The sequence below is a fragment of the Amphichorda felina genome (assembly GCF_050947745.1).
Source record: "Amphichorda felina strain 45539 chromosome Unknown scaffold_8, whole genome shotgun sequence".
Classification (NCBI taxonomy): Eukaryota; Fungi; Ascomycota; class Sordariomycetes; order Hypocreales; family Bionectriaceae; genus Amphichorda; species Amphichorda felina.
In genome coordinates this window covers 2,526,235-2,545,952 of record NW_028145042.1, presented here as the reverse complement: position 1 = coordinate 2,545,952, position 19,718 = coordinate 2,526,235, and the positions used below count along the sequence as shown (strand labels likewise).

The 19,718-nt window shown below is 53.5% G+C and overlaps 3 protein-coding genes across 3 annotated transcripts; 2 read left to right on the top strand and 1 right to left on the bottom strand.

The window, feature by feature from the left end:
* Positions 1-785: 785 nt before the first annotated feature.
* Positions 786-5,741, top strand: ACO1O0_008464 (uncharacterized protein; the record flags this gene model as incomplete). The annotated part of the gene is given in 17 exon segments (XM_083197828.1): positions 786-1,063; positions 1,211-1,280; positions 1,348-1,440; positions 1,503-1,627; positions 1,706-1,978; positions 2,060-2,388; positions 2,461-2,519; positions 2,587-3,388; positions 3,459-3,595; positions 3,650-3,667; positions 3,724-4,050; positions 4,112-4,133; positions 4,201-4,537; positions 4,589-4,711; positions 4,778-4,955; positions 5,023-5,703; positions 5,718-5,741. 17 exon segments carry the CDS (start codon positions 786-788, stop codon positions 5,739-5,741), a joined length of 3,876 nt encoding a protein of 1,291 aa, XP_083047296.1.
* Positions 5,742-6,683: 942 nt separating this feature from the next.
* Positions 6,684-7,609, top strand: ACO1O0_008463 (SDR family NAD(P)-dependent oxidoreductase; the record flags this gene model as incomplete). Its single annotated transcript, XM_083197827.1, has 2 exons — positions 6,684-6,692; positions 6,743-7,609. The coding sequence occupies 2 exons, from the start codon at positions 6,684-6,686 to the stop codon at positions 7,607-7,609; spliced, it is 876 nt and encodes a 291-aa protein (XP_083047295.1).
* A 1,150-nt stretch (positions 7,610-8,759) lies between these two features.
* ACO1O0_008462 (Type I Iterative PKS) lies at positions 8,760-19,058 on the bottom strand (the record flags this gene model as incomplete). Its single annotated transcript, XM_083197826.1, has 10 exons — positions 8,760-8,898; positions 8,961-9,910; positions 9,973-11,574; positions 11,634-13,827; positions 13,888-16,187; positions 16,245-16,680; positions 16,738-17,687; positions 17,735-18,257; positions 18,326-18,453; positions 18,528-19,058. The coding sequence occupies 10 exons, from the start codon at positions 19,056-19,058 to the stop codon at positions 8,760-8,762; spliced, it is 9,753 nt and encodes a 3,250-aa protein (XP_083047294.1).
* Positions 19,059-19,718: the final 660 nt, after the last annotated feature.

Below are 19,718 nucleotides of genomic sequence, written 5' to 3'. Positions count from 1 at the left end.
TGGAGCCTTGGGTGAAATTCATCTGGCTGTATTCCCCACATGTACTCTCCCTGGTGCGCCGAGGTCGACTTTATGCGTTGATCTCGTCATCTCGGCTCTATATAGAATACCCGAGGGGAAGGTGAAGAGCGGCACTGCTGCTGTACACATATTCTCCCGTGGCCGTTCTGTGTTCTGCGCTCCTTCGCTCTACTGATGATACCTGGCTTTGGGTTCTGACCAACATGTGGAGTCGCCTGTGTTGTTACGTAGGCGCAATCGCCATCGCCCATCGGGCATTGGCGATGCCTACTTCAGAGCACCTTGCATCGATGCCCATGGGCAGCCTGTTCTCAAGAGACACGGAAGATTTCAACCCTGATGATCTTTCTTTCATAAAAAATATTGCGGCCATAGGGGACTCTTATTCTGCAGGTATCGGCGCTGGCAAACAGCTCACAGGAGACTATCATGGCAGGTCACCCCCCCCCCCCCCCCCCCTCCTCCGAGAGGCTTCATCAAGGCTTGTCCAGACTCTCAATACTAACTTCTATTCACAATCTAGAGTGGAACTGCAGAAGATTTGACCATTCCTACCCTTATCTGATCAATGAGGACCCCCGACTTGGGGACGTGTCGAATAGAAAGTTCCAGTTTGAGTCGTGCTCCGGCGCGCAAACTTCGGATGTGATCGAGCAGCAGATTCCTGCCCTCGATTTTAGCCAGCAGGTTATTTTGCTTTCTGTGGGTGAGTTTTTTTCTGCAGCGATTCGTTGTAGTCCAATTACCAGATTTGGCCGATCTCAATGCTCACGCTCCTCCCGCAAGGTGGCAACGACGTCGAGCTCGTCAACGTCCTGAACCAATGCATCTATCAGTGGTCTACACTCAACAAGAAACAGTCCCTCGTAGGGGAGATTGCGAAACTCAAGGGGGAGAAGTGGGCTCAGGATATTGACTTTGACAAACTCAGCCGCGGATGTGAGGGTCAGATTGATATTACCTCCCAGATTATCCAAAGCGAACAGTTCAGCAAGCAGTTGGATACTACTATCGACATGGCGAAATTCAGGTTGGCCTTAGAGTGAGTAGCCCAGCTCCCTTTTAGATGAACCATTTTAGATGAACAAAACTAACGAATCATCTTGAAGTGGTGTGCTTTATGTCACAGGGTTAGTCCAACTGTTGTCTAGATATTTTGTGATGAGGCCTGTTCACTGTTTTTGAATAGGTACGCTAGGTTTTTCAGCGAAACCCTCGATACGAATTGTGAAAAGGTTAGCTGGAGAGTATGGGGCATTGTAAGTCTATTCTTATCCACCTCATGAATATTTCATTAAGGGGCCAAAGTCGCTAATGGAAAGGTAGGATCCACTCAACCTGCTGAGAGAGCCAGAGTACCTCGGATATAACCGCCGCAAGGAACTGAACCAGCTCGTCGACATGATGAATAAAAAGATTGTAGGTAGCCCCATGAAGCTTCTCCTTGCAGATCCAGTTTTGTAATTGGGAACCGATTATAGGAAGCCGCCGTTAAGAGAGCTGGGTCGCAGGTCACCTTTATCAACTATGATGAGATGGTGGGAAGATACCATGGTCGGTATTGTGAGCCTGGCGTTGATGAATCCGAACACAACTCCAACACAAGGTGCGTTTTTTACTTCCATTTTCGTTTGATAAATCTGCCCCAATCCTGAAATATTTAGGATGACTGACTTTGTTACAGAGACATGTTGATGTTTTATAAGCTTTCAACTTTGGACCCCTTTGGCTCCAATCCTTGGAAGCGCAGCGATGACCCCCACCTCAATGGCACCTTTGCTGGAGACATGAATCAGCTCACCATGGTTACACAATACCTTTCACCCGATATCGAGCTTGTTTATGACGATAAGATCACGGACGACGACGAGACGGAAGGCCACAGGCAGGTGGCAAAGGAAATGTCATCGAAAGCTGAATTTCTTGGCATTGAGCTGCCTAATCTACTACCTAACGGGTAAGAGGAGACCAAGGCTATTCGATTCGCATTTGAGATGAGAAGATAGTGATTGCTAACGGGAGAACTCTTCCATTACAGCTACGGGAGGGTGTTCCATCCGCAGATCCTGCTCCATGAGATCATTGCGAACATGATTCTCTTTGAGATGTCAAACCGTCGCCTAAAAGAACACGGTATGCCAAGAATGCCGCTGATCGATGAGCGGATGGATAGTTGCCCCATTGATACGCCTGATGACAAAAGTTATGTTCTGAAATACAAGAAGACTGAGGCCGGAAAAGCCGTCAAGAAAGGAACAAAACTACGCATTCTCCCCGTTGGAGATTCCATCACGGTCGGGTTTCCCAGCGAAAAGAACGGAGGGGATGGGAATGGATACCGGGGGCAACTTAAGAAGGACCTATCTGGTGAGTCTAGTAAATCCGAGTTGACGCTGCTATGATAGTGAGAGGGAGACTGACGGTTTTCTTTTACACTAGGCGACAAGGTTGTTTTTGCAGGCACGGAGTCGTCTGGCAGCATGAGCGATGGTTACTATGTAAGTTGATGGGCCAAAAACACCTCACATTAGCCAAAGGTTTCTAACACTGTCACTTCAACCTTAGGCTGCGTGGTCTGGAAAGACTATCCAATACATGTCAGACCATGTTGGCCCATCACTTAAACAGCGTCCCAATGTCATACTATTGGCTGCAGGGACCAACGACATGAATCCAAACAGGGACGTCTCTAAGGAGGGCAACGACCCCGAAGAAGCTGCCGACCGTCTAGGAAAACTGATCGACAAGATGACCAAGGAATGTCCCGACGCCACTATCCTCGTCGCCATGATCATCAACACCTGCAGGGAGCAGCAGTCGCCCGCCACCAAAGAGTTCCAGAAGCTGATCCCTGGCGTGGTGGAATCGCGCAACGACGCCGGCCGCCATGTTCTAGCCGTGGACTTTACCAGTTTCAAGACGAGCGATCTCCAGGACTGCATCCACCCATCGAACGACGGGTACAAGATCATGGGCGACTACTGGTACAGCTTCATCCACCAGATCCCCGACAGCTGGATCAAGGATCCCAAGGGGCCCGACCCAGATCGCCTAGACGAGTCAAGTAACGGCGGCATCGACAAGGACATCCCCCGTCCCGACTGGGGCACGAGCCCCATCCAGGTCACCTCGAAGGACGCGGTCGCCAAGGCGGGGGCGGCGGCAGCAGGTGGAAAAGACGGTCTTGCCGCCTGTGGCGCCAGCCCCAAGTGGAAAAGCGCAGGAAAGGTTGCCCTTGGGAAAATTGGGCACAATGGTGACTGGAAATACCACAGCAACTGGGAGGAGGCCGGAGAGCTCGCTCGGGGTGTCGGAAAGGATAAGCAGTATGTGAGATTGCATGATATGAATGGCGATGGCAAGGCCGGTAAGATCATGATGCCTGCCCCTGACATCTATATGACTTGCGCTAATCTAATACGTGCTGCAACGGCTAGACTACGTTTGGATTCACCCTGAAACGGGGCAGATCCGGTGCTGGATCAATAACCTCCCTGATGCTTGGTCCCCAGCCGGAAACAACGGTGGCATCATTGGCGGTGGCGTGGGTCCCGGAAAGACAATCTTTATGGCGGTACGTTTGTTCGAACTAAAAAATGATTGATACACAAAGCTGACGTGCCTGTAGGATATGAATGGCGACGGGGTGAGATGGATCGCAGTAACACGATATATCAACCGGTGGCTAACACGGCTTAACAGATGGCCGACTACTTAGTCGTCGACCCGGATAACGGATCGGTCCGAGTGTGGTGGAACTATGGCACTGATAAAAGCTGGGCCAACGGCTGGAAGTTTGTCGAGGGTGGCCAAATCGCATCCGGTGTGCCACACGCCAATCTCCAGACCCTTCGGTTCCCCGATATCAATGGCGACGGCAGAGCCGACTACGTATACATCGGAGAGGGCGGATCCTTGAATCATTACATGAACACGGGCTCACCCGGCGGAACGGACGTCAAGTTCCACGCCATGGGTGGTATCGCCACCGGTGCTGTGGATGACATCTCAAAACTGGTTCTTGCCGATGTAAGTCGAACCCGTCTTGTCACAGGAGCAACAGCAGTATCTAATTGTGTTCTTTTTCTAGATGAATGGCGACGGCCGAGACGGTACGCCTCTCATAACTGTTTCTCTTCCATTCCCTGACTTCTCACTAACTTTATGGCCCGCTGTTAGATTATTTGATATGGGATGACGACGGCGGCCTCACCGGGTACCTCAGTCAGCCCTCAAATAGAGAGGGTGTACCTATTTTTGAGAACCAGGGACCAGCCAAGTCAATTGCAAAGGGAATCAACAAAGATCCAAGCGACATTCGCCTGGCTGACATGGATGGCGATGGCAAAGACGACTACGTCTACGTTGGTGACAATGGCGCTCTGTCCGTGTGGTACAACCGAGGAACCACGGACGACGGCATGACGATGAATGGACTTCGCTTTGCTGACATTGATGGAGATGGAGTGGATGACTACGTCTGGATCGATCCAGATACGGGTGCCCCGACGGTCTAGTAGGTGGTACCCTCTCTACATGGTGTCTTGAAAAACACTAACCCCTTTAGTATCAACATGGGTGTCAGCGACGCTGGCTCTCTTGGCTGGGCCTGGAAGGGCTTGAACGGCGGGGAGCCCATAGCTTCTGGTGCGGCGCCTGGTTCTCAAGTGGTCTTTGGTGATATTGACGGGTAAGCCGAGCTCAAATCCACAATCACTCCTTTGCTTTGCACTAAGTATGCTGACATGATGAACAGTGATGGGCTCGATGATTACCTTGATCTGGATCCAAAGACTGGTCGGATAAAGGCCTTTTTGAATGAAGGCAAAGACAAGGGCTCTTCAAGGGGATGGAAATTCAAGTCCATCGGCCAAATTGCCTCAGGACTTGGACCTGGCCATAGAGTGCGAATCGCCGACATCGATGGCGACGGGGTAAGTCAAGACTGGTGCCACTTGAGTGTCACCATCAGAATGGCTAACATATTTGACTCGACACCAGCGCGACGACTACATCTACCTCAAGGACAACGGAGGCACCACCATCTACCGCAACATCTATAAACCCGACAGCAAGTCCGTGTACGAACCTCTCCCGGAGGCGGATGCTTCAGGCATTGGCCAGTCACCTGACGAGATTGACTTTGTCGACATCAATGGTGACGGAAAGGCCGACTATGTCTGGACTCGAAAGCTGGATGGCCGTGTTATGGTCTGGTATAACGAGTATCCCGAAAAGCCCACCTGGCGCGAAGGGGGAGAGATTGCCAGGGGCGTCGGGACATCTGGCGCCAATGTCCGATTCGCCAGACTCCACTCAACCGGCCGTGCCGATTACATCGCCATGGAACCCAAGACGGGTGCCCTCGCGGCATGGCTGAACGGCTGTGACGATCCACAGGCGAGGCCGCCCCCGACGAGCGACCTCACCAAGCCCGATCCCTCCAAGAATAAGAAGACCTGCTACAACTCGGGCCAAAAGTCGAGCTATGACAAGATTAATTTGGCTGCCAATTCCTTCTGCAACGACCTCAAGGAAGACCCGGCTGGCCCCGTCTTCTCTGACTTCTATAAGGAATCTAAGAAGAGTCCTAGCGGCAATTATCACTTCGCTATGGCGTTCGAGGTATTCGAGGGGTGTAGCTGGAAATTTACATACGATGAGTGTATGAAATACTTCAAGGTACCTGTTGACAGCTGCAATTGCAGCAAGATGGGTGATAAACAGGGGGGAACGGTTAGGAATAACTGTATATATGCTCGGATAGACCCTAACTATGGCGGTTAAACTGAGCTTAGTTTAAACTATGAGACATAAGAAAGAATCACTATATATATATATATCTTTTACTATGTCTTTGATTCTTATTCTATTTGTATTCCGCATTTCTTAATACTTTCGGTCTCTTCTGCTCTTATCACTTGTTTCCTTTTAATTATATCCATGATCGTCTTTGCTCACACACCACCAGCACTTAACCTATCCATTTTGTTTCGTCACTGAATTATTGTGTCGCATTGGTGCACCAAGTGACTGAGCCCGAAGCCCTCGTATCTGTTCACGCCATATCGCTCCTTTCCCCAGCCAGACATAGGTTCTGTTGCCGATTACTTGGGCTTGACCTCAAGATCGATATACTCGGCACACCACCCGAGGGGTAGTACTTTGAGGTTGAGAATACCATAATTAGCGAGTTCAATCCCTTGTTTAATGACTCGTCAGGTCCATTATGAGAAATGGGTAGCCTACGTCGCATCATCCTTCCTATCTTAAAATGCATTGGAAATATAACTGAAGGTATGAGGTCGCAACTAGAATAGATTAGCGCACATACTGGCATAAGCTTGGGGTGCGATGATGAATCCTGTCTCGGCTAGGCCAGGCGGCCTCACCCTGGGTAACACCTGATCAAGTGACTCACACATATTACCAAAGTCTGGGTATACCTCAACTGCTCGGCCAAGTTAGTGATACGCATACATCAAGCTCGGGTTCGGGTGCCTCTCGGGAAGGCCGATTTCAGCAGTCGGAGGGTTTGACCGCGCGCATAAGCGCGGGGAACTCTACACTTTCAACGATCGGACCGAACGTCCACTGTCACGGTGGGAAACCTTGTTCGGGATCTTCTGGCGAGTCTTGTAACCCGTGTAACCTGCTTAAATATGCGGCAAGTCACGACCAGTCGGCTAACACGACATCTACTTCCACGACCAATCGGCAGCCCGACAGATTCTACACGACTATCTCTCATCTAGATCCGAACATGGCATCATCCCTCGAAGGCAAAGTCATTGCCATCACCGGCGGGGCTTCGGGCATCGGCCGGAAGACGGCTCTCATTCTCGCCCGCCATGGCGTCCTCCTGTCCCTCGCCGACGTCAACGAAGCGGCCCTCGCCAAAGTGGCCGAAGAGGTCCGGCAGGAGCAGCCAGTCCAGGACGACAACACCAGCAGCAAGGTGCTGACCACGGTCGTGGACGTGCGAAAGCAGGAGGACTGCACCAAGTGGATCGAGGCGACGGTCGCGCACTTCGGCCAGCCCATCGCCGGCGCGGCCAACCTGGCGGGCGTCATCGGGCGCAGCATTGGACAGCCGACGGGGTCGGTGCGCAATATCAGCGACGAGGAGTTCGACTGGGTCATGGCGGTCAACGCCAAGGGCGTTCTCAACTGCCTGCGGGCCCAGCTGCCGAACATCCAGACGGGCGCCAAGGGCCGCGGCGGTGGCAGCATCGTCAACGCCTCGAGCGGCGCCGGGCTCGTCGGCGTGCCGTACAACTCGCCGTACGTGGCCAGCAAGCACGCCGTGGCGGGCATCACGCGCACCGTGGCCAAGGAGGAGGGCCCGACCACCGGCATCCGGGTCAACGCCATCGCCCCGGGTCTGATTGCCACGCCCATGACAACCCAGATTGAGGAGGCCGTTGGCACAACCGAGCTGGCCGGCCCTGGCCAGCCTGACCCTGGTGCGCTGGCGCGGAGGGGCGATCCCGAGGAGGTGGCCGAGCTGGTTATTTTCCTTCTCAGCCCCCAGAGCAGCTTCATTACGGGGGCTGTTTACTCGGTGGACGGCGGTTTTATCTGTTAGTCTGAGGAAATTGTCTGTATCTAGTTTAGGCTCGGCCGCTCGGCCCCGGTGCCCGAGAATGCATGTACCTAGATGCCTAAGAGATACTCCGTAGATCTGAAGACATTATTCGCGAGGGAAGCTCCTATTGGCCCAACCGTTTACCAAAGCCGAATTGAGTCTATGCTAGTAAAAGGAGGTTCGATGTCCTTCCTACGTACTCCGTAGTAGAGATTTGTCGGCACAGGCAGAAGGGGGAATTAGTGTGGGCAGCTCGCCCACTTCACAATGCTACCTCCCACACGGCCGCCGAGGCAGGTTTGGCCTGTAACCTGAAATAGCAGAAGCTTATAACGGTTAGCGTTGTACGGATACGCGTTGTCGCTTCCTAAGACATTGGGGAAGCGTTTCCACATCCGAATGCACAAAGCAAAGGTCCAGAACAGACCAATTAGTCGATTTGGCACTGTATCATCCCACCTTGCGACGTGTAGACGTGAGGAATATCATTTTCGTCTAGCTACTTGATGAGGGTTCCGGTTGGACCATGACCGTCCAGTTTCTCTTGATGATTGCGGGCTCCTGCATTGTAAATGTCACGCTGGGTGCCATGTTTGGACAGTGCTAAAAACGTCCCTTGAGCGGGCCGCAATTTGTTGACCTGTTGCTCTCATCGTTGCCTTTTCTGCAGGTAGAAGACGTTGATGGAGCGAGAACCATCCCAACCAGGAGTCTCTTCTCCATCGGCCCGTCCGTAAATCGGGCACTGTGGTCCATTCGAAGCTTGACACGCATCGCCTAGAGATCCGGTAGACATCGCCACAATATTTATGTTCTAGGAAGAAGATTACCGTCCGCCGTTCTCTAACCAATATTTACGCTCTGCTACTGCTTTCTCGCCGCTGTTAATTCTGTTCTATCCATTCAGCACAATGGAACTGGCACTGATACCCTATCACGTCGCGAATTATAGCAACGACCTCTAAAACCCTTGCATGTCGCGCAGATCACCCATATTTGTCACCAGGCAATTCGAAACCCACATCTTTCTAGGCTAACTGCGCACAATACATATCCTGAATGGTGTTCGGGGATGCCAACCGGGCCCAAAATACCAGTTCCAACTCGGGTCAGGCGGCACGGTTCCCCGTCTTGTTAAGCCACACCGGCTTCACCCTTCAAGCGGCCCTCGCCCGTTCTCAGATGCCGGAGTTGCTTGGATCAGAACCTTCATGATTGATGTAGCACGGTTGATGGCCCGGGCGACGTCGTCTACCTTGCCCTGACCGCAGATTGTGCTGATGACACAACTAGAAATGTGAAAGTCAGCAAAATATTCAGCAGCATCTCTGTGGTTGGGGAGAATACGTACTCGTCTTGTCCAATGGTATACTTGAGCCGCAAGGCATTGGGATCCAACGAAACCAGGACGCTCTCGACCCTGTCGTGGTTGATGTAGCTTATACTGGTGAAGTCATTGAGCCGGCGCTGCAGAGGATGGTCGTAGAGGGCGGCCCTGGGGGCATCGGCTGGGTATTGTTTCTCCATGACGTGGAACATGCGGTAGTAGCCGTGGCCTTCCTTGGCGTCTCTCAGCCTGGCATTGATATCCAAGGCTGCGTTGAGCATGAGGGCGCGGCGGTCGGAGATGGCCATCGATTCGTTGGCGGCAGCCTCGCAGAACGCCTTGACGGCGGGGGAATTGAGCTGCACGAGGTCGTGTCGTCCCTCATGGAACTGCGTCAGTGCAACGGGCTGCCAGCTGACTGGGAGAGTGCCATAGTAGAAGTGCATCGCCAGTTGCAGGGTTGCGTCAAAGATGCCCTTGAGCGGTAGGTTGTGCCCCGTGATGAGCTTCGTGCCGAGCTTGGGGACTTTCTGGAAGATGAAGTCTCGCTCATGAGAGAAAGAAGTCCACCTCTCTTTCAGGACGCCGACATGCTCGTCCGTTTCTGCGCCCGTAGTAAGCCGCAGCTCTTGAGGCACCTTCAGAGCGTCACCATTGGACTTGTGAATGGCATTGGCTGCAGCCGGTCTGTATTCGTCCATGGCATCAGCGATGCGACTGTGCAGTGGAATGGGAAGTGTGCCGTCAATGTAAGAGTGCTCAAAGATGACGCCCGAGTTGCCATTGGCGGCCACGACGAATTGCACGCCCTTGTCGTGCCACCTGTTGGAGCCGTCGCCGAACCTGCAATGCCTCGCCCGTTCCTCCGGGGTCTCTGGGCTCCCATCATCAAGGCAGATGATGAATGCGGCAGACTCGATTGTGTTGAGGTACTCTCCGTTCTGTGGAGAGGATGAGAGAAGACTGTCGCGGAGCTGTTCACGTGTTAGCACAGGAGCATTGAGAACGAGACGACACAAACGGCAAAGATGCTCACCTTGGCCCATGAGTCCCGGCTGTCACTCGTCAAGATGCCCGCCCAGGTACCTTCATCTTGAACATGGTCCAAGATGGCGTTCATGGCATCCTTGACTGCATTCAGCGAGACGACCTGGTCTCCCTCCTGCAGGGGGACGACAAACGCCCGGCCACGCCTCAAGACAACGCAATAGTCGCCGCTGCCCTTCTTGGTCACGTCTTTCCCAATCCCGGGAAGCCGTGCTGTGTTGAAAAGCCATTTATTGAAGGCAGTGCACACCGGAGTGCCGAGCATGTACGTAGGCTCTAGGGTCCCCTCGTCGATCTCCTTCTTGTACTGGAATGCCGTGGTTGCGATGACGGCCGCCTGCTCGGCCTGCGTGCGCGGCAGCTTGCTGGGGTGGTAAAGCGAGGCAAAGCTGTGATATTGAGTTGGCTCGCGGCGCCTCAGGAAGGTGTGCTCAAGCAAATAGTCGTTCGCCCAGTTGCCGCCCGTGGCAGGGTCGTTTGCCTTGTGCTTGATGCCCTCGTAGATCTTCCGGGACAGGCCATCTGGGGCTGTAAACTGCTCAACTGCAGCGCGGAACGTCTTCAGTTCTTCCTCGCTCTCGGCAAGGTGGACACTGGCGTCGAGGTAATTCTGCATGGCCTTATCAAGGTCTGGCACAGGCAGGCGTGGGATCTTCGGCGCCTCCGACTGCTCCTTTGCCACCGCTCCATTGGTTCGGGTCTGGTCCTGAGCCTCGTGTCCGTTGACATCCGGTTGCCCGTTGGTGTTTTGATTGCGGAGCTCAGCAGAGACGAACTTGGACCTCATGGCGAGCGTCCCTGCGAGGCTCAAGATACTTGGTGCGCTCATCAGCTCAGTAGCCTGCAGTGTGGCCCTGAATGCCCGTACGATCCAGTTCTTTAACTCGATCGACACCAGCGAGTCGAGACCGATGGATGCGGGAGCCTGGTGTATGCCGAGGTCCTCAACTGGGATGTTCAGGAACACGGCAAACTTCTCGATGGTAGCCTGAGCGATGGTGTTAACCGCCTCGCCCATCGTTGTGGCGCCTCTCAACAATCCCTCGATATCGCGTTTCGATGTGGCGTCGCCATTGCCGTCGCTGTCGCCCGACTCCTTGTGTGGCAGTGTTTCAAACATCGGTGTCCAGAACGACACGTCCGGCATTGACATGGTTGACTCCCTGTCGAATCCCATGATGGCATGATTTGTTCTGGGCATGTCTTCCGAGTTGGGCATGGAGTACTCAATCACCTGCATGACCTCCTCGAATGGCATGATGTAGCTACCGATGCGTGTGAGTCGGTCAGTTCTGCCCAACTCAACGAGTTCGTCAATGTACGCAGATCCTCCAACGAGTGGAAGTGCCAAGGAAGAGTACCGCGTATTGAACGACTTGGCGTGATACCTGGCGTAGGCGTCCTGGAAGTTGTTGGCGGCACTGTAATTGCCTTGGCCGGTGTTGCCGATGATGCCGCTCGCGGACGACAGCATCACGAAGAAATCCAGGTCCGGCGAAGAGAAAGCATTGTCCAGGTTCCATGAACCAAACATCTTGGGTCCCAGGACGGTATTCCAGTCATCCACATCCAGCTCAATGACGGGGTGGTCCTGCAATCTTGTCAGCGCCACTGCCATCTCGAACTCGGAACTCACCACCACATTCTTACCCTCAGCACCATGCCACTGTGTACAATGCCTCGGACGGGTGGCAGGAAATTCTTGCAATGACTCAACACGTTTTGCACGCTCTCAGCCTGGGTGATGTCGCACTGCAGAACGTGGAGCTTGCTACCTGCTGCGTCAGTCTTGGCCACGAGAGCATCATGATCGGTTTGGTCTAGCTTCTTTCTCGACAGAGTGACGATATGGCCTGCACCAAGGATCGCCAACAGTGAAATTAGCCGCCTTCCAATGTCTCCGAGGCCACCTGCAATGATGTATGTGCCATCACTTGCCAGTGTGGCGCGAGGTGGAGGTGGAAGTTTGGTTTGAACGACCACACCGTCCGGAACCTCCAACACCACTTTACCCATATGCTTACGTTCGGCAATAAGTCTGAATGCTGACTCGATCCGGTCAATCGGCATGGACGTGACAGGCTTGACCGGACTGAAGACTCCATTGTTGAAGAGTTCGACAGTCTTGTCCATAAGGTCATAGAACATCTCTGGTCGCTCCTCGCAGATCAAGAGGAGGTCCACCGACGCGAAGGTGACATTGCGTTCAAATGGAGCCATGCTCAGGTGGTTACGCTTAGAGATATCAGCCTTGCCGAGCTCGATGTGCATGCCAAAAGACGCAACGCAGTCCCAGCTTTCGGCAAGCATCTCCCCAGCAATCGAGTTAAGCACCACATCAACTCCCTTGTTGTTGGTCATCCTGAGTATCTTGCGCTTCAGGTCGAGGGGTGCCGCCCGAGCATTGAGAATGTGGCTTTCGGGTATCCCGTAGTTGTCAATCAATGTTTGTCTCTTGTCCAAGCTGCTGGCTGTGGCAAACACAACAGCACCAACATGTCGGGCGTATTGTATGGCCGCCTGGCCCACTGCACCGGTGGCGGCATGGATGAGGACTGTTTGGCCGCGTTGCAGTCGCGCAAGTTGCACGAAGCTATAATAGACTGTCGCAAACACCACTGGAATCGACGCTGCGTCGGCCCAGCTGGCCATACCTTCCGGGAGAGCATGTGCGTGATGGCCTATGATCCGCGTCTGGCTGGCGAACGCCTGAGCGTAAACGCCAAGCACACTATCACCAACTTTGTAGGTCTTTTGAACGAACGACCCGGAACCGACAGCAGTGACAATGCCAGAGACTTCGCCGGCCATGCGTTTTCCCGGAGGCATCTGACCCAGCGCAATGAGCACATCGCGGAAGTTGACCCCGTATGCTTTGGCCTCGATCTGGATCTCATCCTCACCAAGAGGCGAAGAAATGATTTCGTTTTGGACAAAGTGCAGCGTGTTCAATAGCCCAGGTGAGCCGACCTCGAGCCTCAGAGGCAAGTTGGGGTCATGGTAGAGATGCTCCTCAAGTTTGTTGCGGCGATTGGTGCGGTCTACCCAGTGCTTGAAGTGCGTATCAGGGAGAAGTCTAGGAACCAAGCACTTGCCGTTGGATATGATATAGTCCGAGTCACACAGTGGCGAGGTATGCTCAATCTCAGGCGTATGGATTAGTGCTGCGATGCGGTGGATGTAAGCCAGCAAGTCCGGCGCGTTGTCTTTGTTCACCAAGTCCTTGGCTTCGAGGGTCAGAAGCTTGACACCCTCGTTCTCTCGGCGTGCCACGCGAGCGAGGCCACCGAAAATCGCCTTTACTGCGGCAACATCTGGCTTGCCGACGACCTCGGCCGCAACATCGGCCGCACCGTCTTCCTGGAAAGTCACCCACATGACAAATCGGGCGCTAGTCAGTATCGACTGGATCATCCTGAACTCCTCCCGAGAAGGCTTGACTAGGACCGAAGAGTTTGCACTGTCGAGAATGATATGGAAGGCCGGGTCTTCCTGCTCGATAGTGCGGTTGGCCTCAGTAAGTGAATTCCATGTGACCAGTTGAGTGGGGAGCCCCTTTGCCTCAAAAGCAGGCAGAAGGGAGTCCCCAATGTGGTGTGCCATCGGAGAAGTTGCTCTGTGTATGATGCGTATTGACTCAGGCACGGGGATCGGATCTGACGTAGGCTCCTCGACAGCGTTATCAACGGCTTGGGCGACAATGAAAGAGAGCCGAGTGAGTGATCCATCGCAGTCCGGAGCAGAAAACTCAATGCCACCAAAAGAACTGGCAAGAAGATAGTCATTCCACTGGTTTAGAGACAACAGGGGCGAGCCTTTTCGACCGTCTTCAAACTCCCACCAGCTAGAGAATTTTTGTCAGCCTCTCAAAGAGCGTTCCTTATCAGAATCAATCGAAGCTTACCCAGGTAGAGTGCCAAAAACTGCATTGACGGCCGCCGAGTCACGAACCAACTCCACCAAGAGCATCCTGCCACCAGGCTTGAGGATCTTTCTGACGTTCTCGAGCGTCTTGGATATTGAAGGAGTTGCATGTAGAACGTTGGATGCAATAACCAGGTCGAACTGACTTGGCTCAAACCCTTGCTCGATTGGATCTTTCGTGAGATCCAGTACCTTGAAGTCCACAAGGGCCTTCCATTTGTTGAGAAGTGCCTTGCCCTGTTCGAAGAAGCCTGCAGAAATGTCGGTGTAGCAGTAGTGCTTGATCAGGTTTCTTCCATTGTCACCAAGAGCATCGAAAAGATGGGCGGCGGCACTTCCCGTCCCAGCGCCGACTTCTATAATACTCATCTGCGGGTTCTTATGGGTGAGGGTGTTGAAGTACTCCACCATTTGCCTATTAACGGGCAGCATCGGTCCTTCTTTGTACCAGTCGCTCAACAGCTTGCCCTCCAGCATGAGGTCGAGGGAATTGACCGTGTTGTCCAGGATGCCAGGCAGATTTTGTCCGATGCGCCCTACAATTGCTCCTTCATGTGAGCCGAATTTTAGAGACCTCTCCAGAATGGAGGCCTCTTCTTCCTCTCCCATGCTTCCAATCGCATCGCGGAACGCGTTGGTTGATGTCCAGTCGGAGATCCACCGGCAATAATGCTGGAGGTGTGGTAGAGGGGCGGTTTCTGGGTTTTTCACCGCCGGCATGTCTTTGACCTTGGAAAGGTAGATCATAGCTGCCTTCTCATTGATTTCAAGTTGCTCGTAGAACTCTGGGCCGCCCGCAGCCTGCGGACTTGTCAAGGCGTGGAACGTGGCATCGTTGAGGAATTTAGGGTCTTCCTTCCACACCATCTGGGCGTTGGTCTCGCGCTCGAAGGTCTGGGCTGGTCCTCCAACTTCCTCACCCATGGCCTGGAGTTGCAAACCTTTGCTAACAATGACCAGCTTCAACTCCCCACTGTCTGGATCACGCTGGAACATCCAAGAATTGCCCTTTGCTGCGGTCCTGCCGATAGGTTCAATCTCGATGGCAACGATCATTTCCACGCCAGGCACACTAGTGATGCCGCCAGTCATGACTACCTCGTCGTTTGTGACCGGCATCAAAGGCGCGTTAACAATCTGCCTGTGAAACAGCGTTGCCATGAGGTGGGTGGTAGAATCGAGGGTCGTAGGGTGTATCAAGTGTGGTTGATAGTAGGAATGTGGCATCCACTGTGATATGTCTGGGTTGCGAAGCTTCGCCAAAGCAACTCCCTGTCCGATGTAGCCCTCGGTATTCAGTGCGAAGCTGGGCCCCCAATCGTTTCCTGCCTGCCGGTGTTCTGCATACATCGCTTCCGGATGAACAGCATCCTTTGCTAAGGCAGTAATTCGCTCCAGAGCCTCAAAAGCCTCTTGGGAAGCAACGCTGTGTTCGTCTCCAAAGGACGAAGAAGCGTTAACTTCAGATGGACTCTGCAGCTCGACGCGAATCACAGTCGATAAATGCTCCGTCCACTTGCCGTCTTGCTGCAAGGAGAGGATGCGGACTGAATACCAAGGGCTGTCCGAGCTCGTCTTGGAAGGACTGAGAATAAGCTGCACCTCAACGTCCGGACCTGCTACTTCGTTTTGATCTTGCGCCAGAATGATGGGTCGGTGAATACTCGTATTCCGGAATACGTAGGTGGCAATCTTGGAGCCAGGATTTCGAATTTGCAGAAGCTGGTTCAGGCCTTCCAGGATCATGCAGGTGTAGCCAGTGAGTGGGAAAACGACCTGGCCGTCAACAATGTGATGCCGCAGCCACGGAAGCCTTTCGAGGCTAATCTGGTGTCGCCATCGGGGTTCCTCGAGGGAGCTATGCTCGTCATACAGACCCAGGAGGTCGTGATAAGGAAACCGACGAAGTCTGTGGTCACGACTAACTCTCGGCTCCAACCAATGCTTGACTTGGTGGTCCCAGGAGTAAGGGGCCATGTTGCCGAGGACATGAAGGTTTGCAGAGCCGTGAGTCGATTCAAATGTGGCGTGGAGGTTTAGAAAGGCGCCAATCTCGAAGAGTCTCGCGATGGTGGTTGCGAATGTGCTGGACGAGTTTTTACCGCGATCCAATGGTGCCAAATACGACCACTTGACATCAGGAGTGGCAGAAAGAATCTGTCGAAGTGGCCCCTGAAGGGCAGAGTGAGGGCCGATCTCAATGAAGATATTTTTCGCATCGCGATCTCCAGACTCCTGCATGTTTTGGACCAAGTTGCTCACAGCGTCGCTGAAGCGCACCTAGAAGAGGTTAGAGATGAGAGCTGAATGAGATCAATGGGGGGGGCAGATACGTACCTGGGACACCAGGTTCTGAGTCCAGTATGCTGGCCCAAAGTCTGAAGACTTCGTAGTCCCAGTGACCGAGGAGACAAACTGGACGTCGTCTCGCATCCCCTGGGGCTTGATGTCCGCCAAGGAGCTCGAGTACGATTTGGCGACCTTTTCCATGTGATGGGAATGATATGCCGTCTCCACCTTCAACTTCCTGGCAAAGACGCCTGTCGCGGCGCAGATGTCACGTATGTAGTCGATGGCCGGCTCATCTCCCGACAGGGTCGTACTTGTAGGACTATTGATGCAGGCCACTAAAACGCGGCCCTTGGACTCATCGATTTTGGCAGCTTCAATTGCCTTTACGGCAGACTGCTCTCCATATCCTGTTGCCAGCATGGCCCCGGCAAGATCATTCAATGCCTTCGCAACAGATGAGGATCGACCACGGTAGAATGCCCTGTGTTCGTCATGTCAGCAAGGTGACCCAGTAACATCCAAGGACGGTACAACTTACGACCGGATCGCGTCCTCGTCATTCAGAATGCCCGCGGCGTAGGCTGCGGCGATTTCACCACTGCTGTGCCCTACAACCCAGCTGGGCCGTACACCATAATCTCCCAAGAGGTTGACCAACGCCATCTGGATGATTGTGGTGGCTGGCTGGGCAAGAGCACTTTCATTGATCCGGGATTCGCCGTCGGGCTTAGCCAACTCCTCCAGGAGATCCCATTCGCTGCCAAAAGATTTGAGCAGCTTTGAAGCCTTTTCGAGCGATTTCCTAAAGGTCTCTGAGGTCGAGAGGAGGTCACGGCCCATTCCAGCCCATTGCGCGCCCTGGCCTGTGAAGACAAAGGCCACTTTGGTTGCTGGTGCGGCTCGGGACTTTGCGCCGATCTGCCCCTGAAGCTCAGCCAACAGCTCTTCTGAGGTCGATGCCACGCAAGCCTGCCTCCATCGGAGCTGTGACCTTCGGCACGACAAGGTGAATGAGAGGTTCTTCAAGGCGGCATGATCCATCTCTTGCCCTGCAATCCATTTCTCGAGGCTCTTGCGCATCCCACCGAGGGCAGTCTCTGTATGGGCACTCAGTGGGAAGACGAGGGGTGGGTTGCTGGTTAATTCGTTGGCATTCACGCTGTTATCCCCGTTGGTAGCGTGTCCATTGACAGATTGTCCATTGACAGATTGTCCATTGACAGATTGTCCATTGACAGATTGTCCATTGACAGATTGTCCATTGACAGATTGTCCATTTGCATGATGGCCATTGACAGATTGTCCATTTGCATGATGGCCATTTGCATGGTGGCCATTTGTTAATTTTGGTAGCTCATCAGACGCCTTGGATTCAAACCGCTCCAAGATCACATGGCAATTCGTGCCACCATATCCAAAAGAGTTGACGGAGACTCTGGCCGGGCCTTGGTGGCCTTCCGGGACCAAGGGCTCCAGCCTTAGGGGAACCTAGGTCACGTTAGAAGAAAGACCAATATCTCTATGGCTAAGCATACTGTGATCTGTCTCCGCTCCAGCTCAAGCCCTGGCTTCGGCTTCTCGAAGTTCAGATTCGGGGGGATTTGCTGCTTTTGTAGAACCAGAACGGCTTTGATGACGCCAGCCAGGCCGCTTGTAGCTTCTGTATGGCCCAGGTTGGTTTTGACGGAACCAACATAGAGGCTATGGTCTCGCCTGTGCTCCGAGAAGACGTTGCCGATGGACTTGATCTCGGCAGCATCGCCGGCCAGCGTACCAGTGCCGTGAGCTTCAACGTAGAGAGTGTCTCGCGGGTCCAAGCCCGCCGTGTTGTAGACGGATCTGATGAGGGCCTCCTGGGAGTCTGCGTTGGGAAGCGTTATGCCGTTTGTTTTCCCATCTTGATTAGAAGCAGTGTTGCGGATCACAGCATGGATGTTGTCACCATCCTGGATGGCGTCCGAAAGACGCTTGACGATGACTGTGGCGACTCCCTCTCCTCTCCCGTATCCGGATCCTCTGCTATCAAATGTGAAGCACTTTCCTTCAGAGTTCAGCAGCCTGCAAGAGATCAGTCGGTTATACGCAAGTGAGGATGGGACGGCGACGCAGGTAGGTCTCGCTCGTACCCGCTGGAGCTCATGGTTATGAATTGGTCCGGGTGCAACAGCAGCTCCGTTCCGCCCACGACAGCCATTCTTGTTTGCCGCGTTCGGAGGGCAAGACATGCTTCATGTAGGGCCACCATGCTTCCAGACTATGAAGAGTCAGCTCATGCGCAGTTGAAGCCACAATATGCCTAGTAGAGCATAGAGGTGATAGGAAGCTTACGCAGCCAGTGTCGATGGTCATAGAGGCTCCTCTCAAGTCAAACACATAGGACAGTCGATTAGCAAGAATTGCTTCGCCCGTGCCGCCGATGTGCAGTCTTGAGATGTTGTTGAGGTCTTTGTACTGCATCCGGTCGTAATCCCGAGCAAAAACTGCAGTATAGACTGCAGTGTCAGACCCCCTGAGGCTCTCGAGTGGTATGCCAGCATTTTCCAGAGCTTCATAGGTGGTTTCAAGCAGCAGACGCTGCTGAGGGTCTGTGGCGTCCGCTTCGCGAGAGTTGAACCCAAAGAATCTCGAGTCAAATTTCGCAACGTCGTGCGTTAGAAAGTAGCCACTCTGTGCATTGTATGCTTGAATGGACTCTCCTTCCGGATGGTAGAACGACTCCGAGTTCCATCTGTCTGCAGGAACAATGCCCCAACCAGACTGGCCCTCGCTCAACAGCTGCCAAAGATCCTCTGGGCTGCCAACACTTCCAGGCAAACGGCATCCTATGCCAACAATGGCGATGGGCTCGGGCTCGGCCATATTTCCGCGTTTCAAAAGAAATGTTGATATAGATAGAAGGTGACACGGTCAAATTGACAGCATGGTCCCGGTCTGGAAGAGACGAAACTACGGCATATATGAGGCCTACCAAGCAGCATGTCTGACACATGGAACGATTGAAACCCCCAGGTCCGAATGCAATCGCTTATTCAAGCTGCATCCAGGATTACCACAGGGAGAAAGCTCATGCCATGCTGGCCATGTGTGCCCCACCAGATAACAGATTATTAAAAGGTACACCCGACGAGCTAGTTCGCGAGGCGATCGAGGTCTACTAGGACCGCCGGGCCGTTCAAATGATCGGATAATATGTGGGGTACGAGGCGCGGTCTTCGGAGACTCTTAGCCAAGGCTGAACCCCTATGCTAGCCAAGCCAGGGTTGTCTCCAACATGTCACCATAATCCCTGCATCGCCCAGGCGGATAATCCCAAACCATTGACCCTTCGCCCCATGCTCGCCAAGTCTCACCCCGAGCATTCCGCCAACCCAGCTCGCAATCTGGCAGGGGGATATCCATCAATTCCACACGGCGGACAAGACGGAATCCCAGATCTGCTACGGAGATCCCAACCAAAAGAACACTTCCCGCTTTGATGGATTCTGGTTCGGCGACCGACCTGCGGCCCGCCCCGCCGAC